The 23739-nt window shown below is 36.3% G+C and overlaps 1 protein-coding gene across 7 annotated transcripts in view; it reads left to right on the top strand.

Moving 5' to 3' along the window:
* tmprss15 (transmembrane serine protease 15) overlaps positions 1-23739 on the top strand; it is an 83712-nt gene that overhangs the window by 44747 nt on the left and 15226 nt on the right. For all 7 annotated transcript variants that reach the window (XM_062975013.1, XM_062975012.1, XM_008107648.3 and 4 more), the window contains 8 exons: positions 6628-6717; positions 7213-7338; positions 8611-8751; positions 9584-9694; positions 12744-12876; positions 15829-15924; positions 20148-20197; positions 20382-20556. In XM_062975013.1, the coding sequence (XP_062831083.1) occupies positions 6628-6717; positions 7213-7338; positions 8611-8751; positions 9584-9694; positions 12744-12876; positions 15829-15924; positions 20148-20197; positions 20382-20556 (922 nt within the window). The remainder of the gene's footprint in view (positions 1-6627; positions 6718-7212; positions 7339-8610; positions 8752-9583; positions 9695-12743; positions 12877-15828; positions 15925-20147; positions 20198-20381; positions 20557-23739) is intronic.

Raw genomic sequence — 23739 nt, 5'->3', positions numbered from 1 at the left:
TACCATATAATAATATTAATTATATGTTATATATTACATATAATATTACAGTATAGTGATATAGTTCAGTATAGTAATATATAATGCTAATATTGTGCTATGCTAATAATATAATATATTGTATGTACATATCATATTGATAATAATATTATAATGTTATACAATATAATACTAATAATAATACCATATAATAATATTAATTATATGTTATATATTACATATAATATTACAGTATAGTGATATAGTTCAGTATAGTAATATATAATGCTAATATTGTGCTATGCTAATAATATAATATATTGTATGTACATATAATATTGATAATAATATTATAATGTTATACAATATAATACTAATACTAATACCATATAATAATATTAATTATATGTTATATATTACATATAATATTACAGTATAGTGATATAGTTCAGTATAGTAATATATAATGCTAATATTGTGCTATGCTAATAATATAATATATTGTATGTACATATAATATTGATAATAATATTATAATGTTATACAATATAATACTAATAATAATACCATATAATAATATTAATTATATGTTATATATTACATATAATATTACAGTATAGTGATATAGTTCAGTATAGTAATATATAATGCTAATATTGTGCTATGCTAATAATATAATATATTGTATGTACATATAATATTGATAATAATATTATAATGTTATACAATATAATACTAATAATAATACCATATAATAATATTAATTATATGTTATATATTACATATAATATTACAGTATAGTGGTATAGTTCAGTATAGTAATATATAATGCTAATATTGTGCTATGCTAATAATATAATATATTGTATGTACATATAATATTGATAATAATATTATAATGTTATACAATATAATACTAATAATAATACCATATAATAATATTAATTATATGTTATATATTACATATAATATTACAGTATAGTGGTATAGTTCAGTATAGTAATATATAATGCTAATATTGTGCTATGCTAATAATATAATATATTATATGTACATACAGCTGCTCTGAGTCCCCTTTGGGGTGAGAAGGGCAGGATATAAATGTAATAAATAAATGTAGTAAATGAATAAATAAATAATTTTAAACTTAGGCTCGCCCAAAGTCTGAAATGACTTGAAGGCACACAACAATAACAACAACAATCCTAATTAACTTGACTATCTTATTAGCCAGAAGGAGGCCCACACTTCCCATTGAAATCCTGATAGGTTTATGTTGTTTACAATTGTTTTCATTTTTAAATATTATATTGCTCTTTCGTTGTTGTTTTTGTTTTGCACTACAAATAAGACATGTGCAGTGTGCACAGGAATTTGTTCAGGTTTTTTTTTTCCAAATGATAATTCGGCCCCTCCACAGTCTGAAGGGTTGCGGATCGGCCCTCTGCTTTAAAGGTTTGGGGACCCCTGGTCTAAGTCATTAATAAATATGTTGAACAGAACTGGGCCCAGGACGGAGCCCTGCGGCACTCCACTTGTCACTTCTTTCTATGATGAAGACGATGCATTGGTGAGCACCCTTTGGGTTCGTTCGCTTAGCCAATTACAGATCCACCTAACCGTAGTTTTGTCTAGCCCACATTTTAATAGTTTATTTGCCAGAAGGTCATGGGGGACTTTGTCGAAGGCCTTACTGAAATCCAGGTAGGCTACATCCACAGCATTCCCTGTATCGACCCAACTCGTAACTCTATCGAAAAAAGAGATCAGATTAGTCTGGCATGACTTGTTTTTTGTAAATCCGTGTTGACTATCAGCAATGACCACATTTGTTTCTAAGTGTTCGCAGACCACTTCCTTGATGATCTTTTCCAGAATCTTGCCTGGTATCGATGTGAGGCTGACCGGACGGTAATTGTTTGGGTCGTTCTTTTTTCCCTTCTTGAAGATAGGGACCACATTCGCCCTCCTCCAATCTGCTGGGACTTCTCCCGTTCTCCAAGAACTCTTGAAGATAATTGCTAGTGGTTCTGAAATAACTTCTGCTAATTCCTTCAGTACTCTTGGATGTAGCTGCTCTGGCCCTGGGGACTTGAATTCGTTTAGAGAGGCCAGGTGTTCCTGGACAACTTGTTTCCCTATTTGGGGTTGGATTTCCCCCAATCCTTCGTCCATTCCATGTTGCTGAGGTTGAAGATGGCTTTCTTTTTGTGAGAAGACCGAGGCAAAGAAGGCATTGAGCAGTTCTGCCTTTTCCCTGTCCCCTGTCGCCATCACCCCATCTTCTCCTTGCAGAGGCCCTATCGCCTCCTTTTTCTTCCTTTTTCTACCAACATAAGCAAAAAAGCCTTTTTTGTTGTTTTTTATGTCCCTGGCAAGCTTGAGCTCATTTTGCGCTTTAGCCTTGCGAACCTTTTCCCTACAGGTGTTGGCTATACGTTTGAATTCTTCTTTGGTGATTTCTCCCCTTTTCCACTTCTTGTGCATGTCACTTTTGAGCTTTAGCTCAGTTAGAAGTTCTTTGGACATCCATTCTGGCTTCTTTGCACTTGTCTTATTTTTCTTCTTTGTTGGCACTGTTTGCATTTGCGCCTTGAGTATTTCACTTTTGAAAAACTCCCATCCATCCTTAACTCCCTTGTTTTTTAATATTGGTGTCCATGGAATGCCGCTCAGTAATTCCTTCATTTTTTGGAAGTCAGCTCTCTTAAAGTCGAGAATGCGTGTTTGACTTGTCTTAGTTTCAGCATTCCTTTGTATTGCAAACTCCAGGAGCACATGGTCACTTGCCCCTAAGGATCCAACCACTTCAACTGTATTGATCAGGTCTTCCACATTTGTTAAGATTAGATCAAGAGTTACTGATCCTCTTGTTGCCTCTTCTACCTTCTGGACCATAAAATTGTCTGCATGTGACTATATGTAACTGGCACATTGACTCTATTGCTTTTAAAGTAAACTTTTAAAGACTAAATGTTGAGCCCTCTAAAATAGGTTCAGCAACCTGGATAGGTCCTTTAATGTTTATACTAAAACTTAGAGCAGAATCATCTTCTCCAAAGGCATGAAGCAATCTTTTGAAAGCTGAACACTTTAAGATGATGCTTTGTAAAATATAAGCAAATAATTGAAAATAGCACTTTTTAAAGCTGACTTAAACCTCTCTGAAGTTAAAAGTATCACAGGTCTACCAGGAGTAAACTTAACCTCTTTGAAATCTTCATCTTGATCTTCAAAATGTACTATCATAAAATGGCTTAGAAAGTTCCTGGAGCGAAAATAAATGTGTTTCTCTCTACACAGAATATAATAAAAATTGTTATGTTTTAAAAAATAACCCAGCATCAAATATTTGTTTTGTTTTATCAAAATAAACACTTTGTTAACATCTATGCTGCTATATATTTAAATAAGGCAAAACTATTGAAATATATATATAAGAACCTCTGATATTTCTGTTGGAAAATAGAATAAAATTAGGGATGGAGAAATTTGGTTCTAAATCTACCCATTAATTCAAGTGAGATTAAACCACTGATCTTACAAACCTGGTAAGTCAACACTGTGTACTAATGCTACATTAGTAGTAGTTAGCTTTCGTTCTTCAGTAATTCAGAAGATTTTTGAAATTGGCTTTTTTAGTATTAGGGCTGTGCAAAAGTATCATTAGTCCTCGTAAGTCGGATGGAATTAATTAAATTTGTACATACGACGTGATATCCGACATGTGGAGAATCAAAACTTTGCAAGACTTCTGGTGTTCATTTTGCAAAAACTGGTGTGCATGCATACCCCTACAGCCCAAAACAAAAGGCAATCATAAGTAAAGCTCCCTATTATAAAATAAACTAAATACGAAAAGGCAGAGAATTGCAAAATGCATATTAATTTTTAATTAATATTTTAAGTGTTTGTAGGGACAGTGCTTTCAACAAACACTGGTGTGATAAGAAGAATGTTTATTTTGTCATGCTCTGACTCTCCCCAAGATGGGTTTGCAATGCCAGAACTCACTTTTAGGACCTTGTGAAGTAAAATCCTCATCTAGGAGAATAAGTATGATGGTGGACCATCCAAAAAACTGACTTGCTTCACTCATCTACTTAAGAATAGTATAAATAGTTCAACAGCAGTTTCTTTGTTCCCTTTTTATCTGGGATTCATTACATTGCCTTGTGATTTGTCACTTGAAGGTTTTGGAGAAAATATTGAAAAATTAGGGTTTTTTCTGTAAATGTATGCAAAGTTCTCAAACTTTCTCCATTATATGAATGTTCTTCAGCTGTGACATCTGTTTCCAGTGATGAGGATGCATGGAATAATAATACAATAGAAGCCCCTCTCTGCAACGACAACGCAAATTATCATTACTTTTAATGGTATCATTATAATTATAATTGTAATTGTAGAGCCTGTGGGTGCTTCTTTCAAGCCATCTGTACCTACATGGATTCTAATATATCTTGTTAAACAATGAATAAAAAAACCTTGCCTAGTGAGCTATTCAATGTAAAAGTATACTTTAAAATATTCCAAACTAAAGCTCTTCATTATTTAAGAATGGTTCTTCATATATGGAAATTAGAGGAGTTAATATTTTTTCAGTCTTACAAATGAATTACTATAGAATAACAGACATATTTTGAATAGAAATTTCTTACTTTTCCTGTTCAGAAATAGGAGTTTCTGCTGTATAAATGACAGGATGAGGGAAGAGTGTAGCCCTATGACTTGGAGCACCTGTTTCTTTTGTAACTCTTTTTCCATCCTTTTTCAGTGCAGACTGATCAGTGTCCAATACAACTGTTTCAGGAAACCTTCAGGTCTATCAAAATTCAGAGAAGCATGCTGTAGCAGTATTGCCTATGTAATAGAGTGTCTGCTTATGTAGTGGGCACCATAGGGGATCACAGATAACATTAATTGAAACAATGCAATTTAAGGCAAACAAAACAATGTTTAAAAGGATAACAAATGTTTTAAAAGTTACAAAAGTTAAAAGCATAAAAACAAAAAATGCATCTGAATTATTCCCCTGAAATAATTGCTTGAATAGAAATGTCTTCACCTACCAACAAATAAAAAGCAGAGAGTGACAGACTAGCCCCCAACAGAAGAGTGTTCCAATGGATAGGAGCCACCGTTGAGAAGGCTATCCTTACCAAGTGAGCCTATGTTAGTATTGAAGCTCCATCTACACTGCCATATAATGCAGTTTCATAATGCAGTTTAACTGCATTGAACTGCATTGTATCAGTCTACATTGCAGTTAAACTCCCTTATGAAACTGCATTATATGACAATGTAGATGGGCCCTAAGAGAAAGTCTTCCCTTTAGATTTTAATGTTCTGACAGGTTCATTGAGAAAGACGCAATCTTTCAGATAGTCTGGACCTAAACAGTAAAATAGCAAAATAGTGGTTGGGGGGGTGGGGGGTGGAGGATGCCAAAGTAAAACAAAAGTCAGCTTGTGGGTGAAGTACTTAGTGGTGTCCTAAAAGATATAGAAGAAACAGAAAAAGAAACACTTGTGCAATTGAAGGTATCCAAAGCCAGATGTTAGGGAATATAAATATCTCTATTACATTTTGCAGAAGAATGATATTGTTGTGGAAGAATGTTCTCTAAATAAACAAAAGAAAGATGATCACCTATCCTAAAAAGAAATGTCTCTCTCTGTGTGTTTACTTTTTAGTTCTAACTGAGAGAAAATTCAAGCAAATAACAGAAGAAATTATATTAAAACAAATTTAAGATAGGGCTCTCTGCTTAAAATATGAGGACAAGTTAGACCTATCCAACAGTACACAGGTTAAAGAATTAGAACTATGAAAAGGTCATTTAAGTGTTAGTTTATATGGATACAGTGGTCCCTCACTATTTCGCAGTTCACTTTTCGTGGATTTGCTGTTTTGCGGTTTTTCAATAAACTCTAAAAGACTATTATAAATCATAAGATATTACAATTTACAGCCTAAGGAAGGGAAGAAGTAGAAGCCAAAGGGAGAGAAAAGGAGCCCAAGCGGAGAAGGAGGCAATTTAGCAACACACGATTGGTTGATAAAGACTTAAAATAGTGTATAACTACTAAAATAATGTATAAATATTAAAATAAATATAGCGTCCCTACTTCACGGATTTTCACTTATTGCGGGTGGTCCTGGAACCTAATCCCAGCAATAAGTGAGGGAACACTGTACACCCATTTGGAGCTATTGCAAAACAGCAAGTACATTACTGCTGCCAAGGGAAATAAAGCTATCTCCCTATAAGTGGCATGGAATGCTTGCCATTAGTAATGCATGATAATACATTTTCAGTTCAAGTAAGCAACTACTACTAAACTAAGCTATTTTTCATGATATGCCTTTAAGCTGAGTTCAATCTATGGCAAAACAATCATTGGATTTTCTTGGCACAATTTATTCAGAGGAAATTTATCTTTGCCTTTCTCTGAACATAGCCTGCAGCTCCTAATATTCCTGGCAGTCTTCCTTCCAAGCACTAACCAGACATAACCTTCATTAGCTTCTTACATGCAGAACCTAGTGCCTTCAGGGTATTTAGACTACTAAAGTGTATTTAGACTACTGAGCTATAATCAACAATAAATTGATGTTATTCTGAAATACCTTTTCCCCCTTCAGCTGACTGCGGAGGACCATTTGATTTGTGGGAACCAAACACTACATTTAGCTCAATGAACTATCCAAACAACTATCCCAACCAAGCTTCTTGTAAGTAATTGTACATCTTCAAATGTTCAGAAGAATTTACAGATTATAAGCACAGCTGTGTAGTGCTGTTTAGTGCTTGTAAGTGGTGTGCATGTTGTGACTCTACAATAATTATGTATAAATACTTCAGCAAGAAGAATCCTTTATTCTTCATTCATTCATAAGTTCTGTCAGAACAAACAAGAACTAATGATAGCAGTGATTAATTGTTTGGATTTCATCCACATGAACTATGTAGATAATATTCCCAATTAATACCAGAACAATGATTATAGTAGGTATTGCTTTTTTGTTCAGAGTAGGGAATAAAGTATCACTGTATGAACTAATCTGCAAGAGAGACATCAGTGAATGCTGGAAGTGAATGCTGTTAAATATGTTTGACTTTTTAAACAATCTTTCACTCTTATCTTTTCATTAACTGATTAATGAATCATCTAGTATCTGATTGATACAATTAACAACTTTTCTGTCTTTCTTGAATTTACTTTCTAGGCATATGGTATTTAAATGCAGATGAAGGAAAAAATATTCAACTTCATTTCCAGTATCTTGATCTGGAAAATATTTATGATGTTGTAGAAATAAGAGATGGCAGAGGACCAGATTCTTTATTTTTGGGCAAGTACAACCTACTCGCTTATATAATCATACCCTATAATGGGTATGATTGATTCTGGGTATGTTTAGCTTTGAGAACAGAAGATTAAGAAGTAATCTGATAGCTATTTTTAAATGGAGGGTTGATGGACATCAGTTAGGGATACTTTGATTGTGTGTTCTTGCATGGCAGGGGCTTTTAGTAGAGGGAGCTTGACAACTCTTCCATCGGTATGATTCTGTGGCAAATCATACAGAATTTAATAATAATACTGTGAAATATTTCCTGCAAAAATATTTTGTACATAGCTACTCACCAAGAAACTAAAATGTCATTGAAATGAGCAAGAAAGCTGTTCTATCCATCCCAGACTTGGCAATATGTTTCCCATATTCTAGGAATTTTCAGTAACAAGTATCAAGATTTACAGGTGGCAATATTTTGATGGACATTTTCACAGATTTCACTGTATGGATTGAATGTATACCACCTGATTCATCAACTAAAGCTAAGACATTATCAGTATCTTGATAGGTGACAAGTGGCAATCTATGTGCAATGTCACGAGTTACATGATAGTCAAAATGTAGGGCAAAAACAAATTTGGATTGTCCTGTAGGTACTAAAATATCAATATCAATGTATGCCATGATGCATCACAGATGTACCATTTATTGGTATTATGGAATCATAGAATCATGGAGTTGGAAGAGACCTCATGGGCCATCCAGTCCAACCCCCTGCCAAGAAGCAGAAAAATTGCATTTAAAGCATGCCTAACAGATGGCCATCCAGCCTCTGTTCAAAAGCCTCCAAAGAAGAAGTCTTGCAACAATGTTCCAATGATCAATATGATTAAGGTCAAGTCAACATCCCCAAGTTAAAACTGTAAAACAAATCCAAATTCTGTTCTAGGAAACCTTCAGTACCATCTACATTTGGAGTGTATTTAATTAGTATCAGAATATTTGAAGAATTAAACCATGTTTTTTCAAGGCAAGTTTTTGAAAACCATAGTCACTTAAACCCTTCTAAAATGGACACATGGATCAGTGGAAACTTCATAAGTGAATACTTATATAACCTTTGATAGTTTAGTGGTTCTGCTCTTCATAAGACTAATACGTAGAACTAGGCTGTAAGTTGATATACTGAAGAAAAGAAAACCTGCCTCCATCATAAGCCAATATCATATTTCCTTTCCACATATTTAAATGCTAACACTTTCTAAGTGTTTGAAGTAAACCCTTTTGACACATAGCTAAAATATATTTGTCTTTTCCTAAGAGTAGCTGTATATACAGGAAAATCTCCAGTGCCAGATATATTCTCTACCACTCACCAGATGACAGTACTCTTCATTACTGACAAATCTGGAACTAAGCGAGGATTTATGGCCAATTTTACTACAGGATACCATCTGGGTATGCCAGGTGAGTTTCATACTTGCCAATATTTTTCAAATGAAATGGTGATGACAGATTCCTTGATTTGTCATTCACAATCCATGTTTTTCTGGATGTCTCATGGGCTTTTCAAAATGTCACACTTTCTCTTTAAATTTAAAACTTAGAATAGAGAACAATGATCAGTTCTCTATTTCATGGCAACCTTGTAGAAGATGATTCCTGTAGCAGAAAAAGGAGCAAAGAGTAGATTCTTTCTACTTGATGAATTCTTCCTGAAATACATGCCATGAAATTCTTTCTTCACGTCATCCTCCTAAAGATGACAAAGAAAAAGTAACTTCTGAAGCAAACACTGAATCTGACTTTTGTTAATTTGAATTTAAGAGAAATATGGGACTCTTTCACATTCCACAATTATACATACAGCTATGTTTTTCTTTTAATTGCTTTGGTTCCATCTTATGGAAGCCTGGGGTTTGCAGTTGGAAATCATTATTTAGAACTCTCACCCAAAGAGCCTCAACAAACTAAACTCGCCACACAAGATGCAAACAATGCAGTTAAAGTAGAATCCTGAATGTGAAATTTGGAGTGTGAAATGGCCCCTGATGACTCTACAAGAATCCACCATTACTTACATAACTCATTTTTAATTTTCAAGTCTTTATGTGATGAGATCACATATACTATTGTTAAAACATGAACTGCCTTATATGAATGCTGGGATACTAGCCAATTAACACAATAACTATTATATATTCAAAACATACAACCTCTGTAGACAAGACTTATCAGTGGAGAGAACAATCAAAATTGTTGCGTTGATCATGGTGTGTTTTTCTCTTTCATTTTATAGATCCATGTGAAGCCAATTATTATCAGTGTGGTAATGGAGAATGCATACCAAAGGCTCATGTTTGTGACCAAGTTCAGCACTGTAAAGATAATTCTGATGAAGCTAACTGTGGTAAATATTTTCTTCATAAACCCAAAACAAGCTTCCTACTTCTAATACAGGATATATTCCTTCGTAAGCCAAAAAAATTAATTCAGAAACAGTCAAGATATCATCACATTTGTCTACCAGCTAAGAACCGCTATCCAGCCCAGAAAACATACCGTACAACCACCCTTTACTCTTTCAAGTTCATATATAATTATCCTAGAGGGGGTGGTTTGTTTGTTTTCTGTGTGAATTAACCTAACACATTCATATTCCAATTTTTACCTACATGAGCCTTTTTGTTCATATTATCTTACTAAAGTATAAATAAAATAACCTAAAGAAGCAAGAAAGAGAGAAAGGGAGAGAAAATTGCATTCCAATGTGTGTATTATATTGGAAAGAGAACACATATTCTGATTTGTATCTAAAATGCAATTAAAATATGAACTATATATATTTCTTTCTTATTCCCTAGTCTAATTTTCTTTAGAATACTTGTGTAGCTTTAGTTCCATTGGAATGAAAGAACGAATTGCTGAAAACTGCAATTTTTGTAGGTAGAGTCTCAATATTCAACATGAGGCCTCCTTGTGATCCTGGGACTTGCAGAGTTCCTGTGCAAACTCTTGTATATTCATGTCAGTATTTGCTCAAAAAGTATACATTTTAAGGTTACTTTCAGGAAAATTGGTTTAAGATCACTGATAACAGTGTCTGACAGGAGCATAAAACAGCTGCAGAAAGCAGCATTTCAGCTGTTTCACAAACACATATGCGTGTTACTTTGACAACAATGACAGCTGTTGTCACAGCACCATCTGTGGAGGTAGTTATTTCCAAAATTAAATGTTCCATACACAGTTCTGTTTCATATAAAACAGAAATAATAGTCTCTGTGCAACCATTTATATGCAGAACAAATGTTAAAATGATACTGGAATCTGTTGGGTTTTTTAAAATGAAATAACTCTGACACACAAAAACTATCTGACACAATTGTTTTTGTGAGTAGATATTTAGATTTGGATTGTGTTTGATAAATCATAACTTTTAGTACCAACACCCTTAGAGATCTGTTGCAGGTATCTTTGACTTAATCACTAGCACTATACTGTATATTTTCAAAAGCAAGATACAACTTCAAATACATCTTATCCAGCTGTATTTATTGGAGAGAGAAAAATGCTTTCCTCCCTTTCATTTCCATAACAGAAACCAGAGGGGCTGGTACTAGTCCAACATTTGTACTGGTTGCATTGCAACTGGTTAGAGGACTGCAGTAGAGCAGTCTGTTGCTCCCTATGATACATCCATGGATTGTTTTGGTCACACAGAATGGAGTTCTGAGCCTTTTTGACCCTAACTCACTTATGTTGCTAGGTGTGTTTCTTCTCTTCTAAATTAATACACACATTGTATGTCTTCTTATTTGTTACGCTAGGCTTGGCCCTGCTCCAGAACTCAATGGAAAGGAATACATTGCACTGGCTATTCTAGTTGTCACTATACTAATCATGGTCTATATAAATCCTTCTGTCCACATGACTCATCTCACAATGGGATTATTACCCCATGCAAAGTAGAGCACCAGCTAAGTGTTAAAAAGAGACATTCAGACCCATGGCTGGCAGTTTTTACCTGCATCTCAATGAGTGCAAGAGCAACTATGGAGCTGGGTGGAGAGAAATGGATATATAATAAAATTAGTTTTAGTTTCAAACCTAAAGCATATGTAGATAGATGAACATCTCAATCAGTAGATCAACTTGGAGGATGGCTTTCTAAACAAGCTGAAAGAGAGAGGATGCAAATCTTCTGATTAATACTCCTAATAGGGGTGTGCAATTTTTCTTTAGTCATCATAAGTTGTATCGAATTCATTAAATTTATACTTACAACACGATATCTGACATGCAGGCATGGCCCGTGCCAAAAACTTAAAAATAAAAACTTACCCAATACTTTTTTGTTTGCATTTTGTAAATCTTCAAAGCCTCACAAAGTCAGTTTTATTTTCAGTGCAAGGAATCAAAGCAAAGCCAAAAAGGCTGCAGGAAGAAAGCAGAGTTCACGGGGGGAAAACTGAGATACACAGAATTCTGGGAAATGTAGTTTGGGAAGGCAAGGAGCCCTATGTTTTAATTTGATTTGGATATCAGCTTTTTTTAATTGTGTTTTATGTTTGGTTTTACTACATGTGGCATCTAATTCTGCCATTGTGTAAGACTGCTCTGGGTCCCCCTGGAGGAGAAGAGTGGTATATAAATTATATTAAATTAATAAATATGCCAGAGAATTCAAAAGGCCCTGCCTTAAACTACATTTCCCAGCATCAGAAAGCCCCAATCAGGACAGGAGAGAGCTATTTTATCTCCATAATAGCAGCCAGCCAGAGTTCCAATAAATTGTTGAATCTATAAGGAGGAGGACTGACTGATACTTCTAGTAAGTAAATCTCTGTGCTGGGCTGGAAAGAAATCCCTAAACGGAAGTTCTATTGGTTAATATGAGAGACATTCAATGAGATAGCTGTTGTGGCTTTTTTAAAAAAAGGTTTTTGTCAAAACTTTATAAAATTCCCTAAAATCAGTAGATGTATGAATATTTCTGGAAGTTGGGGGATGATCCCCTGTTATCTTGTGTCATTGTATAGAAAATTCAAGGAGATAGCTCTTGTAGGTTTATTAAAAAATGATGTTGTTTATGAAAACTTGATGGGCTAACAGTGGTAAATGTGTTCTACCACTGTAGTAAGTTTCACCCTAATAGCTGTAAAAATTAGGGAGAAAGGAACTACTGAAGTTTCCCCACTTGCGCAAATACTATAACTGAAAAGTAACAAAATTTTATTTCTCTTGTTATAGTAATGAAAGTTTTATCAGCGCTACTTTAGAAACACTTTAGAAATTAAATGCTAATGTCCCCTAATTTTGTAATGACTTTTGAAACATTTTTTATTGATCGAACATGCCTAATACATAAATTTCAGCTTTCTCATATTCTCACTTAAATAGAAATAATCTCTATTGCAATGTCAATCTTTTACTATGACTTGCTGTTTTGCCAATAGTGCGCTTAGTCAATGGGTCTCTCAGCTTAAATGGGCTGCTCCAACTGAAAGCTGAGAATAAATGGTACACAGCATGTGGAGATAACTGGACTGAACAGCTGTCAAGCAGTATCTGTCATTGGCTTGGACTAAAGTAAGTAAGACTGTTTGATGCCTAAATGTTGTGTTTTACTAAAGAATGATATGCAGCAGAAAGGATGGAAAAACTTTACACTGGCAATTTATTCACATGTGATTATCCAATGAATACAAATGATGCAGTGACTATGAAAATATAGTGACACTGCTTTGAGAAAAAGGAAGAACAGGGATTCAGATGAAACATTAAAGTTTCAAGCTCCATTTTTACACTTGAAGGTTAAGTTCAATTTGCCCAACAACACTAAATTGCCTTTGAAAACTGTTTGGGCTAAACCACTTCACGTCCTTCCTGCTCTCTTCCTGAAAGGTATGGCTCAGAATTCTGATAGTTCATTCTGTTTTTAAATACACTTTGGAATGATACTGAGCTCAGCTACTACTCGTATAACCACAATGCTATATTAAAACCACCCCCCTTAAGACTACCAAGGGAATTGTTATTTTTCACTAGTAATGAGGGGTCCCTGGTGGCACCGTGTGTTAAAGCACTGAGCTGCTGAACTTGTGGGCCAAAAGGTCCCAAGTTCAAATCCCGGGAGCGGAATGAGCACCTGCTGTTAGCCCTAGCTCCTGCCAACCTAGCAGTTTGAAAACATGAAAATGTGAGTAGATCAATAGGGGCCGGGCTGTGGCGCAGCTGTTGAGCAGCTGCCTTAAATCACTCTGACCATGAGGTCATGAGTTCGAGGCCAGCCCGTGGCGGGGTGAGCACCCGTCAATAAAAAATAGCCCCTGCTCGTTGCTAACCTAGCAACCCGAAAGATAGTTGCATCTATCAAGTAGGAGATAAGGTACCACTTATAAAAAGTGGGGAGGCAAGATTAACTAATTTACGACCTGGAATGAGGAAGTGCCGTCAGTGTGGATGATGAAGCAGCTGCTCCCCCCTGTGGCCAGAATCGAACATCCCCTCAGAAGAAGGTTAACTTGCCTCTGCGTGTCTCTCTCTGTCTCTGTTTGATGTGTTTATGGGCATTGAATGTTTGCCCTATGTGTGTTATAATGTGATCCGCCCTGAGTCCCCTTCGGGGTGAGAAGGGCGGAATATAAATACTGTAAATAAATAAATAAATAAATACTGCTCCAGCAGGAAGGTAACGGCGCTCCATGCAGTCATGCTGGCCACATGACCTTGGAGGTATATGTGGACAACACCGGCTCTTCGGCTTAGAAATGGCCTTGGAGGTATATGTGGACAACGCCGGCTCTTCGGCTTAGAAATGGAGATGAGCACCAACCCCCAGAGTTGGTCACGACTGGACTTAACATCAGGGGAAACCTTTACCTTACCTAATGTCATATGCATATTTTCCAGAAATAATGAATATATTCAGTCTTCCATTAAAGCCAACAAGATTTACAAATGATCTGCTTTAGCTTTATTCTACCCTAGCTCACTATCACCACACATATGGGGTTAATCAAATTCAACAGCAGAAGTAGTAGCAGCTTTGAAGCAGGCAGATCTTCAGTTGTGATTTATGGGAGAACCATGCTTTCTACCATCCCCTTTCCTAAGGAAAAAGAATAACCAATGCTCAAGCTACAAATGACCAGTCTTCCTACAGTAATATGGAGAAAGAAATTAAAGGGTCTGTATCTTTTCTCAGCATCATCCTTGTTGATAATGACTCAAGTTTGAAAAACTGACTGTTAAGGAAAAAGAGAAACAAAGGCCAAGGTTATCACTGTGGACAAGTGTCAATTAACTGGCACCAAGCTTGAAATGCTGGAAAATGGCAAAATGCATTGCATTATTACGTTAATAGCCACATTCTGCTCAACTTGGCCCTACCATCCTTTTGAAATTTCTGTGTGGGGCTTGCTGCTTCTAAGCATTTCAGCAGCATGCAAGAAGAAAGTCAATAATGAAATCTAAGAACATGAAAAAAGAAAAGATTGGTCAGGTCACTAAGTCATCTTTTTGCTGACGAATGGATTATTCTCTATTGCGCTATCCACAGTACATTTCTACAGTGCTGCATACATCCTAAAGCATGGATTCCATGGTAGAGAAATAGAATCCTATTGACTGGGTGGGGAGGATTCATGATATATCTCTTTATTACTGTTTTCTGTATGATTTGTGTCTTTGATATAATTGGTCCTATCTAACAGCATACCACTCTGATAACATTCAATCACCTCTGATTGTACATGGTGATTGTACAAACCACAGAGCAACAATTCACATTAAGAGCCTTCTTTCATGTGCTTTTGTCTAGCCATCACAATGTGAAGCTAGATGCTTCAAACTGCATTAAATGTCAGAGTTGGGCCTTGTTTGTACTTAGAGGGGAGTACCAAGAGTAAGTAGTAGTCTCTGCATTTGTATGGAATCACTACCCGTTTCTATTTGTCACATTCATATAGCCCCATTTCTATTTCTGTCCTCTGCTTCTGAAAACAGGTGTCTATACAAAAGAGCATTTCCACCCAATGTCTGAAAAAAATGATGATTTTTTGACCTTGGGCAACCAAGCCTGCCAGGGCCTACAGCCAAGCGGACCCTGCGCCTGCCAGCTGAGCCTACAAGCATTGAGCGTCCTGTTCTTGGCTGTAGGCCGTGCAAGCTGGCCCTACAACAATCAGCCAACCAAAAAGTTACCATTCCCTCCTTTCTTTCATTTCACTGCGCTTTCCATTCCGGAGGAGGTTGTACCACTCTGTGCCATCCAAATGGATGAAACATTAAGGAAACACAAAAGAAACAGATGAAATGGTATTCAAGCCCAATTCTAGTAAGTAGGGCTAGATAAAATAAAAACCTTGTCCAAATCCTGGAAAACCTTTGCTAATGAGACTTAAAATGCAGGTACAAAAGGCCCAATTATTTGATTCACTGTAAAACACCATCCTATTGTTCTCCTTTCCCTCCCCTCAATTTCATGATGGTGGTGTTTATGTTTGAAATAACATGTTTCAAACATGTTTCCTCTTGTAGCAGTGTGAACAGATCATCTACTATCTTGTTCAATGGATATGGCCCTTTCGTGGAAGTTTCAAAAGCAATCAACAACAGCTTAATCCTAACACCACGGTAAGTATTTAAAGATAGTGACTATGATCATTATGAAGACTTGGAACTATGCTAGTATGCATAGTAGATATTATAGCTACAGTTATAGTTCAAAGCTATGGTTCCTAACTATTAAACATTTCAGCGTGAAACATATTGAAAGCATCACAGATTTTCCAGGTGTACAAAATTATGTTTGTGTAACCTATCCATTAGTCTTCTTAGTATATCAGGTAGTGATGTAAGTTCACACAGGAATGACATGAATACAACTAGAAATGAGTTTTTAAAACAGTATATCCTTCTCTGCCATTGTGCCAATAGGAATTGCTTCAACCATGTAGATTACCAAAATATTGCTGCTGTGATAGCTATCTAGTGCAAAACTATACCAATTCAAACATTATATATAGAACTAGCTGTGCCCGGCCACGCGTTGCTGTGGCTTAGTCTGGTGGTGTTGGTCAGTCTACATTAGGTTGTATTTATGCTGTGACCTTCTTTATACTCACATTAGTAGTAGTATTTCAAGTCTGTTACCTTCTTCAATTTTTGTGTTGATTGATAATTGCTTGAGATCCCTGTTCTCTTTGGTTTGTTGTTAGTTGTAATGTCTGATTCTGCTGAGTGCGGTTTATATTTTTATTGTGGTACAATAGTCCTTTTTTTGTTTTGCCTGTGTAGGTGTTTATTATTATTGTTGTTGTAGTGATTATGAAGGTTGGATAAGTTAGATGCTACTGTATTGTTTTTGGAGGCCCAGTGTAGCACTGACTGGCCTCTCAGCCTCAGTGCCTGGCTGTTTCTTGCCTGTGATGGTGTTGATTCTTATTGTTGTTGTTGTTATTGTTATTATTGTAATTGTTTTTTTGGAGGCCAAGTGTGAATGTAGGGATTGGGGAGGTGGATGAGTTGTGTTGTCAAATTTGGTATTTGTTATAGTCACAATGCGTTGTTGTGAGTTTTGTGGGTCCGGATTGTGGTTTTGTGGTGTAGTTGTGTTGTTACAACCGGGAGAAAAGGCTTTTGTGTTGTGTTGTCAAGTTTTGTATTTCTGGGGCGTTTAGTTGTGCACCAAGTTTCGTATTTCTGGGGCGTTTAGTTGTGTTGTTATAGTCAAGATGCATTGTTGTGAGTTTTGTGGGTCCGGATTGTGGTTTTGTGGTGTGGTTGTGTTGTTACCACCGGGAGGCAAGGCTTTTGCGTTGTGTTGTCAAGTTTTATATTTCTGGGGTGTTTAGTTGTGTGCCAAGTTTTGTATTTCTGGGGCGTTTAGTTGTGTTGTTATAGTCACGATGCGTTGTTGTGAGTTTTATGGGTCCGGATTGTGGTTTTGTGGTGTGGTTGTGTTGTTACAACCTGGAGGGAAGGCTTTTGCGTTGTGTTGCCAAGTTTCGTATTTCTGGGGCGTTTAGTTGTGTTGTTATAGTCACAATGCGTTGTTGTGAGTTTTGTGGGTCCTGTGTGGTTTTGTGGTGTGGTTGTGTTGTTACAACTGGGAAGCAAGGCTTTTGCATTGTGTTGCCAAGTTTTGTATTTCTGGGGCGTTTAGTTGTGTTGTTATCGCATGATGCGTTGTTGTGAGTTTTGTGGGTCCGGATTGTGGTTTTGTGGTGTGGTTGTGTTGTTGTAACCGGGAGGCAAGCCTTTTGCATTGTGTTGCCAAATTTCGTATTTCTGGGATGTTTAGTTTTGTTTTCTTCTTCTTCTGGAGACATCCTTTTCTGAATGGGAAATAATGTTTCAACATAGAAATATTAATTGCTGTACAGAAAATGCTAGAATTGGAGAATTTTTCTGAATAACATTCACTTCCGGCTGTTTTACATAGAAAATAGCATTTTCTCCTGAGAAAACTACATTTTCTGGACATAAAATGATATTTTCACACTGAATATTATTTTCCATGCAAAATAACCACAGACAAAATGTGAACAAAATAAGTTTCTAATTAGAAATGGTACTGTTTTCAAAGACTTTCTTGCAGTAGAAAGAAAATTACTGAAATTATTCATTATTGTGAAAAACAATTACTTAGAGAAGAAATGGAAGAAGTGAAGAATTATATGCCTAGAAAAGAGGCCAGAAGTTTATTTCTACAGGACAGACATTTCTTGGTGGAAGGGCCTATGAATTCTTGGTTATTTACGGTAAACCCAAATGTAGGGAGGTAGAGCCATGAGGTTCAACTGTTTGACAACTAAATAACACCTGAAGTAAAGCTTAAAATAACCTTCCCACAGAATGATGAAAGTCAGGATAATGATGATGATGATGATGACGACGACAACAACAACAACAGCAACAACTTTATTTGTATATCCCACCCCCATCTCCCCAATGGAACTCGGGGCGGCTTACAAGTGGGACCAAGCCCAACACAACAACATTTATAAGCTAAAAACACATTTAAAAACATAATGCACATATACCAATCTGATTAGATAATTTAAAATGTATAATATAAAAACAACCCATTAAAATGAATCAAAAGAAACATCAATAAGCAGATTGGGCAAGATCAGAAATTTCAGAGGGCTGGGCTTTGGCTTGTACAAAAAGTGTTGGAGTTAGTGTAAAGTGCTGAGTTCACTGTGATGGTCAGTTTGGGCTGGATATTCATAGACAAATACAGATAAATAATAAAAATATATGCTATCAATTAAGAAGGAAGTGATGTTCCATTTCCATTTTGTGTAATTGTACTATATTTATCTTACCATGTTTATCTATAATGTATTATGAGACATCTAGAGTTCAGTGGTATTGCAGGCTAATGAAATATTCCTCATGCCATTGGGCCACAGAAATGCTAGAACTCACCTGTCTTCTTTTGCTCTTCTGTCATCTTTTTTTCTTAGCCAAAGTTTTCTAAAGCAGCTGAACAAGGATAAAAGAGACATGACAAAGGAAAGTTGTGTCTCTGAAAATATCCATTGCTTTCTATCAAGCTAACATTTTTTAAATCTGTGGTTACACTGATCTCTAGTGGCAAAAGTTTGTGTAAACATACAGAAGCAATACCGTTTCATTATAATATATGGAGCATTTTGAAATGAATATCTCTCCCCCCCCCCCCAGTACATGATTGTGGAATCTTTTTTGTTTTTGAAAAATCTTCAGGAAAGCATAGATTGTTGTTAAAGATATGTTCATTTGTTTAACAAAACATGAAATACATCTATTGGGCAACTTTGCATCACAATATCATCCAAACTTCTGCAGGGGGTCTATTTTGAATAAGCATTCTTGTAGCCTTAATTCTTCTAATGTTACATAGTTATGTGGCTTGTTTTAAAACATTCTCCCAAAGTTATATCTGGCAAATAACATTGGGGATAGTGATCTTCCCTTAGTTACTTATTTAGTAAAGGGGGAGGGGGGACATAATGAGAAAGATTGAGAGACAATTTTAACAGGAAAATGGGTATCTATATCTATACTTTTTTTTAAAAAAAAGTTTTTATTGAGTGTTTTCTGATTTTTTTACACAAAAAAATGGATGAGGATAATGGAGTTCTTGTTAGTAGTTTAGATCTAAACAAATGTCTACTATGTTGCTGAGGAAGAGGAAGGGGTTGGGGGGAGAAAGAAGCCTTGTATTTGTATTCGCCCCGGTGGCAAAGTGTGTTAAAGCACTGAGCTGCTGAACTTGCAAACCGAAAGGTCCCAGGTTCAAACCCCGGGAGTGGCGTGAGCGGCCGCTGTTAGCTCCAGCTTCTGCCAATCTAGCAGTTCGAAAACATGCCAATGTGAGTAGATCAATAGGTACCGCTCTGGCGGGAAGGTAATAGCACTCCATGCAGTCATGCCGGCCACATAACCTTGGAGGTGTCTACGGCTCTTTGGCTTAGAAATGGAGATGAGCACGAACCCCCAGAGTCAGACAGTCAGACATGACTGGACAACATCAGGGGAAACCTTTACCTTTTATTACATCTATATCTTCATCTCAATTACTATTATACACACTGTCTAAAGTATTGAAAATTCCATATATCCTCTATAACAAATAGAACATACTCTTGTCATCCGACATTAAAACTGGTCGTCCGATCTTCTTATGTTGTCCCATGTTCTTTCTGCCTTCTTTTCTAGATCTTTATCTTTTGACCTCACTCGCTATCCATATGCAATTACTGCTGACTTTTCTATATAGAAATGCAGCCATGAGTTTTAAAAAAACGATTTCCTATCAATGGCCAGGAAACACCTAAAATATTATAACTATATTCTTATTCTAGGGAACGGTGTTTCAATAATTTGGTGATTTATCTGCAATGCAACAACAAACGTAAGTGTTTTTAAAAAAATCAATATTCAATTCAGAAAGCCTGCCCATCTGTTACTAACCATGACAAGGGTAAGATTTTCATATTAAAATGCATAATACAGGTTTAGTTCATCTTTGTATAATTATTAGGCACCTAAAACTGTATATTTTTAATTGTAACTTTTCTGTATTTTTATTTTCATAGAATGCGGAGAAAGATTAGTCACTCAGAAACACTCAACAAAAATTGTTGGTGGCTCTGATGCTCAAGGAGGTGCTTGGCCTTGGGTGATCTCATTAGATTTCAGTGCCAGACCATATTGTGGAGGTTCTCTTGTCAGCAATGAATGGTTGGTCTCTGCTGCACACTGTGTTTATGGGTAATGCTTTGTTATTTTCATCATTTCATTTATAAGTTTCGCTCTTTATCCTCACAGAGTTTATTTCAGGATAATCATAATCATGAATATCACTGTTAATACTACTGGCCTGTCTTCTGTGTAGAGCTATAAAATAAAGTAGTTCCAATGTTGTATCTATGTCAATCTGACCATGACATCTTCTAAGTCCCTCTAACAGTCCTTCTAGTCTTTTCCATCACAGGAAAAGACAACCATAACTGGGTTTCCAAGTACCACCCCTTTGTTTTTGAATATTAGCCTGTATTAAAACAATCCAAAAGGTCAAGCTCATTGTCAAGCTCTTGACACAACTAAATTCTCAAACTAAACAATATAGAAGTTTAGTAAATCATGTTTTGGCAGAGATGCAAACAGGAATAATTTTCCTAAGGATCATATGATGATGTATCACTGCATTCAATCAATATTAAAATGAAAAACTCAATAGGCCTATGGCCAGCAATTTTGCTGCAAGCAGTTTCTCATAAAGAAACTCATATTACTCTAATAAAAGTTGGCTAAAATCATTCATCTGATCTTTCTTTGATTTGATGCTGTCAACCATGGCACTTGGTGTGACACTCTTATTAAAAATAGACAATAAAGCACCATTTTCAATACATAGAGATAAGGTGTATTTTTTTTTTATTCTGCATACTAGAGTGCAGAAAGAAATGTGTTATGTCATCTGATAATAATAATAAATAAATAAACTTTATTTATATCCCGCCCCATCTCCCCGAGGGGTTTCCCAAAAGTTAATTCAACGTAGAGGTTTACCGTAATTTTTCAGATACATTTTTTCACTTCCCCCATGTAAGTACATTAATGTTCTAAAGATTTTTCTAGGAAATTAGTAGTCTATTTTATTTATTAGCTTGGGTACCTTGTATAGCCCGGGTTATTAGAAGAAGTAATTTTTTATTTTTATTTACAAAATGCATAAGGTTGTGGGTGTACTGCAACTCACATCGTGGCAGATTAATCCCCTGAAACTCTATCAATACATAAAGTTTTTCATGTTGGGAAAATGTGCTCTAGATGCATCATTGATGGGGTTCAGTATGCTCTCCAACTGCAGGATGGATTACAACTCCCACCATAGTGGGTCAGGCTGGTCAAATCCTTCCAGTACAATCAGTACATGGGGATTCTATGTGCCAAATTAGGTCCAGGTCCATCATCAGTGGGGTTCGGTGTGCTCTTTGATTGCAGGTGAACTATAAATCCCAGCATCTACAACTAACAAATGTAAAGAAAAATTCCACCCCTAATCCACCAGTATTCAAATTTGGGTATATTGGGTATGCATGCCAAATTTGGTGCAGATCCATTGTTGCTCTTTGAATATAGGTGAACTATAATTTCTATAAATCAAAGTGAATTTCCCCCAAAGCTCTCCTGCATTTTTTGTTGGTCATGGGAGTTCTGTGTGCTAAATGAGGTCCATGGTCATTGTTGGTGGGGTCCAGAGTGCTCTTTGATTGCAGATTAACTATACATCCCAGTACCTATAAAGGCTATAAACCAAGGTCAGTTCCCTCCAAATCTGGACATGGGGATTCTGTGTTCCAAATGTGGTCCAGGTCCATTGTCAGTGGGGTTCACCATGCTGTGTCTTGATACAGGGTGAACTACAACTTTCATCATGTGGAGTCAATCCCTCAAACTCCTCCAGTATGTTTAGTTGCTTCTCAGTTTGTTATGCAGACAGAGTTGAAAAGAGTAGGACAAGGTTAAACGAAAGGCAGTGGGCAGGATCATGCAAATTCCACACCAATGGAGAGACTAAGAAACATTGGGATGTTTGTGATGGAGGAAGCACATAAAATCTAGGATGGAATTGTCCCCCACTGAAAGCATTCCTTGGGTGGTGGGCCATAGTGTTTGTGGAGGACATTGGCAGGGTTTGAGCTACATGTTCATGGTGCTCGCTATAACCTGAAATGTCATTGGAGGGAGTACTTTTGGTGGCTCCTCAGCACTGTGGGTTATAGCTGTTTGTGGAAACCAGAGCCTGTTTGTAAAAGTGAGCACCCCAGCCACATGATAGAGAATGACACTTTCTATTTTCTAGCCAATATGCATAAAGTAATTAGTATGTTGCAACAAAGAGAACCAACATTAACAACTTTCCTTGGTCTCACAGATGCTAATCTATTTTAGATTGCTGATGTACTGAATTTACTTTAAGAGTATTCTGCTTACAGCAGAACCTAAGCAAAGCTGTATCTACATCTTCAGGCAGTTAGTATTTGTTGAAGCCACATGGGAAGATAAGTAAATAGGTTAATGGTTTTGGCAGAGTTGTAAATGCCTTCTAAAATGGCATTAAAAGCGACTGCAGAATGATGTTTCTGCATAAGGGAAAGTGAGTGTCGAGATAAAGTTATTTTAACCAGATTATACACTGATAAAATGCAAGACTGGTTACTTAAATATCCTAAATATAACAGATCCCATTTAATCTGGAATCTAAGCAGGGTCAGCTATTATTAATACTTGGATGGGAGATCACCAATGAATATAAGGTAAAATAGGCTATATTTCAGAGGAATTAAATTATTCCTTGCTTAAGAAACGCGTGAAAATTATTGCATCACCATAAATCAAAAGAAAACTTGAAGACACCAAATGCAAATCTGGGAAGATAACTTACAAGCCTTAGATTAAATGAAATTGCCTTGTAAAACTCTCCAAGTGCTCATTTTAAGAGAGTGATGCTTTTCCATGGCAAGACATTGTGATTGAGGGAGCTCTAGAAAGGACTTTTGGGCACCACCATGTTAGAATGACATTTTAAAGTCTAACCAACTATTAAACATTTGCCACAATAGAGGTAATGCAATGGTAGTGCAGCTACTTTGTAGTACCCCTTCACCCACCATGACTTCATTTGAAGGAAGACTCTACAGAACGAAGGGGTGGAATCCATGGGATTGCAGGCACTGCTGTTGCTAACACAACAGCTGAAACCATTTTTGCGACCTGGACATGGGAGAGAAGAGGAGGAGGAAGCAATTTTTTAAAGGCAGAATAATGTCTTGAACTAGCCCCATTGGGGGACCTGGCTCTCTTCCTTGAATCAAACCTTGGTTCTGGAGAAGGTTCAGAGTTGATCTTGCAAGTCTAAGGTTTCCCCATATACATGAAATGGATTAT

Source organism: Anolis carolinensis, chromosome 3, assembly GCF_035594765.1.
Source record: "Anolis carolinensis isolate JA03-04 chromosome 3, rAnoCar3.1.pri, whole genome shotgun sequence".
NCBI lineage: Eukaryota > Metazoa > Chordata > Lepidosauria > Squamata > Dactyloidae > Anolis > Anolis carolinensis.
The sequence above is the reverse complement of the archived record's forward strand: the minus strand, read 5'-3'. Positions and strand labels throughout refer to the sequence as shown.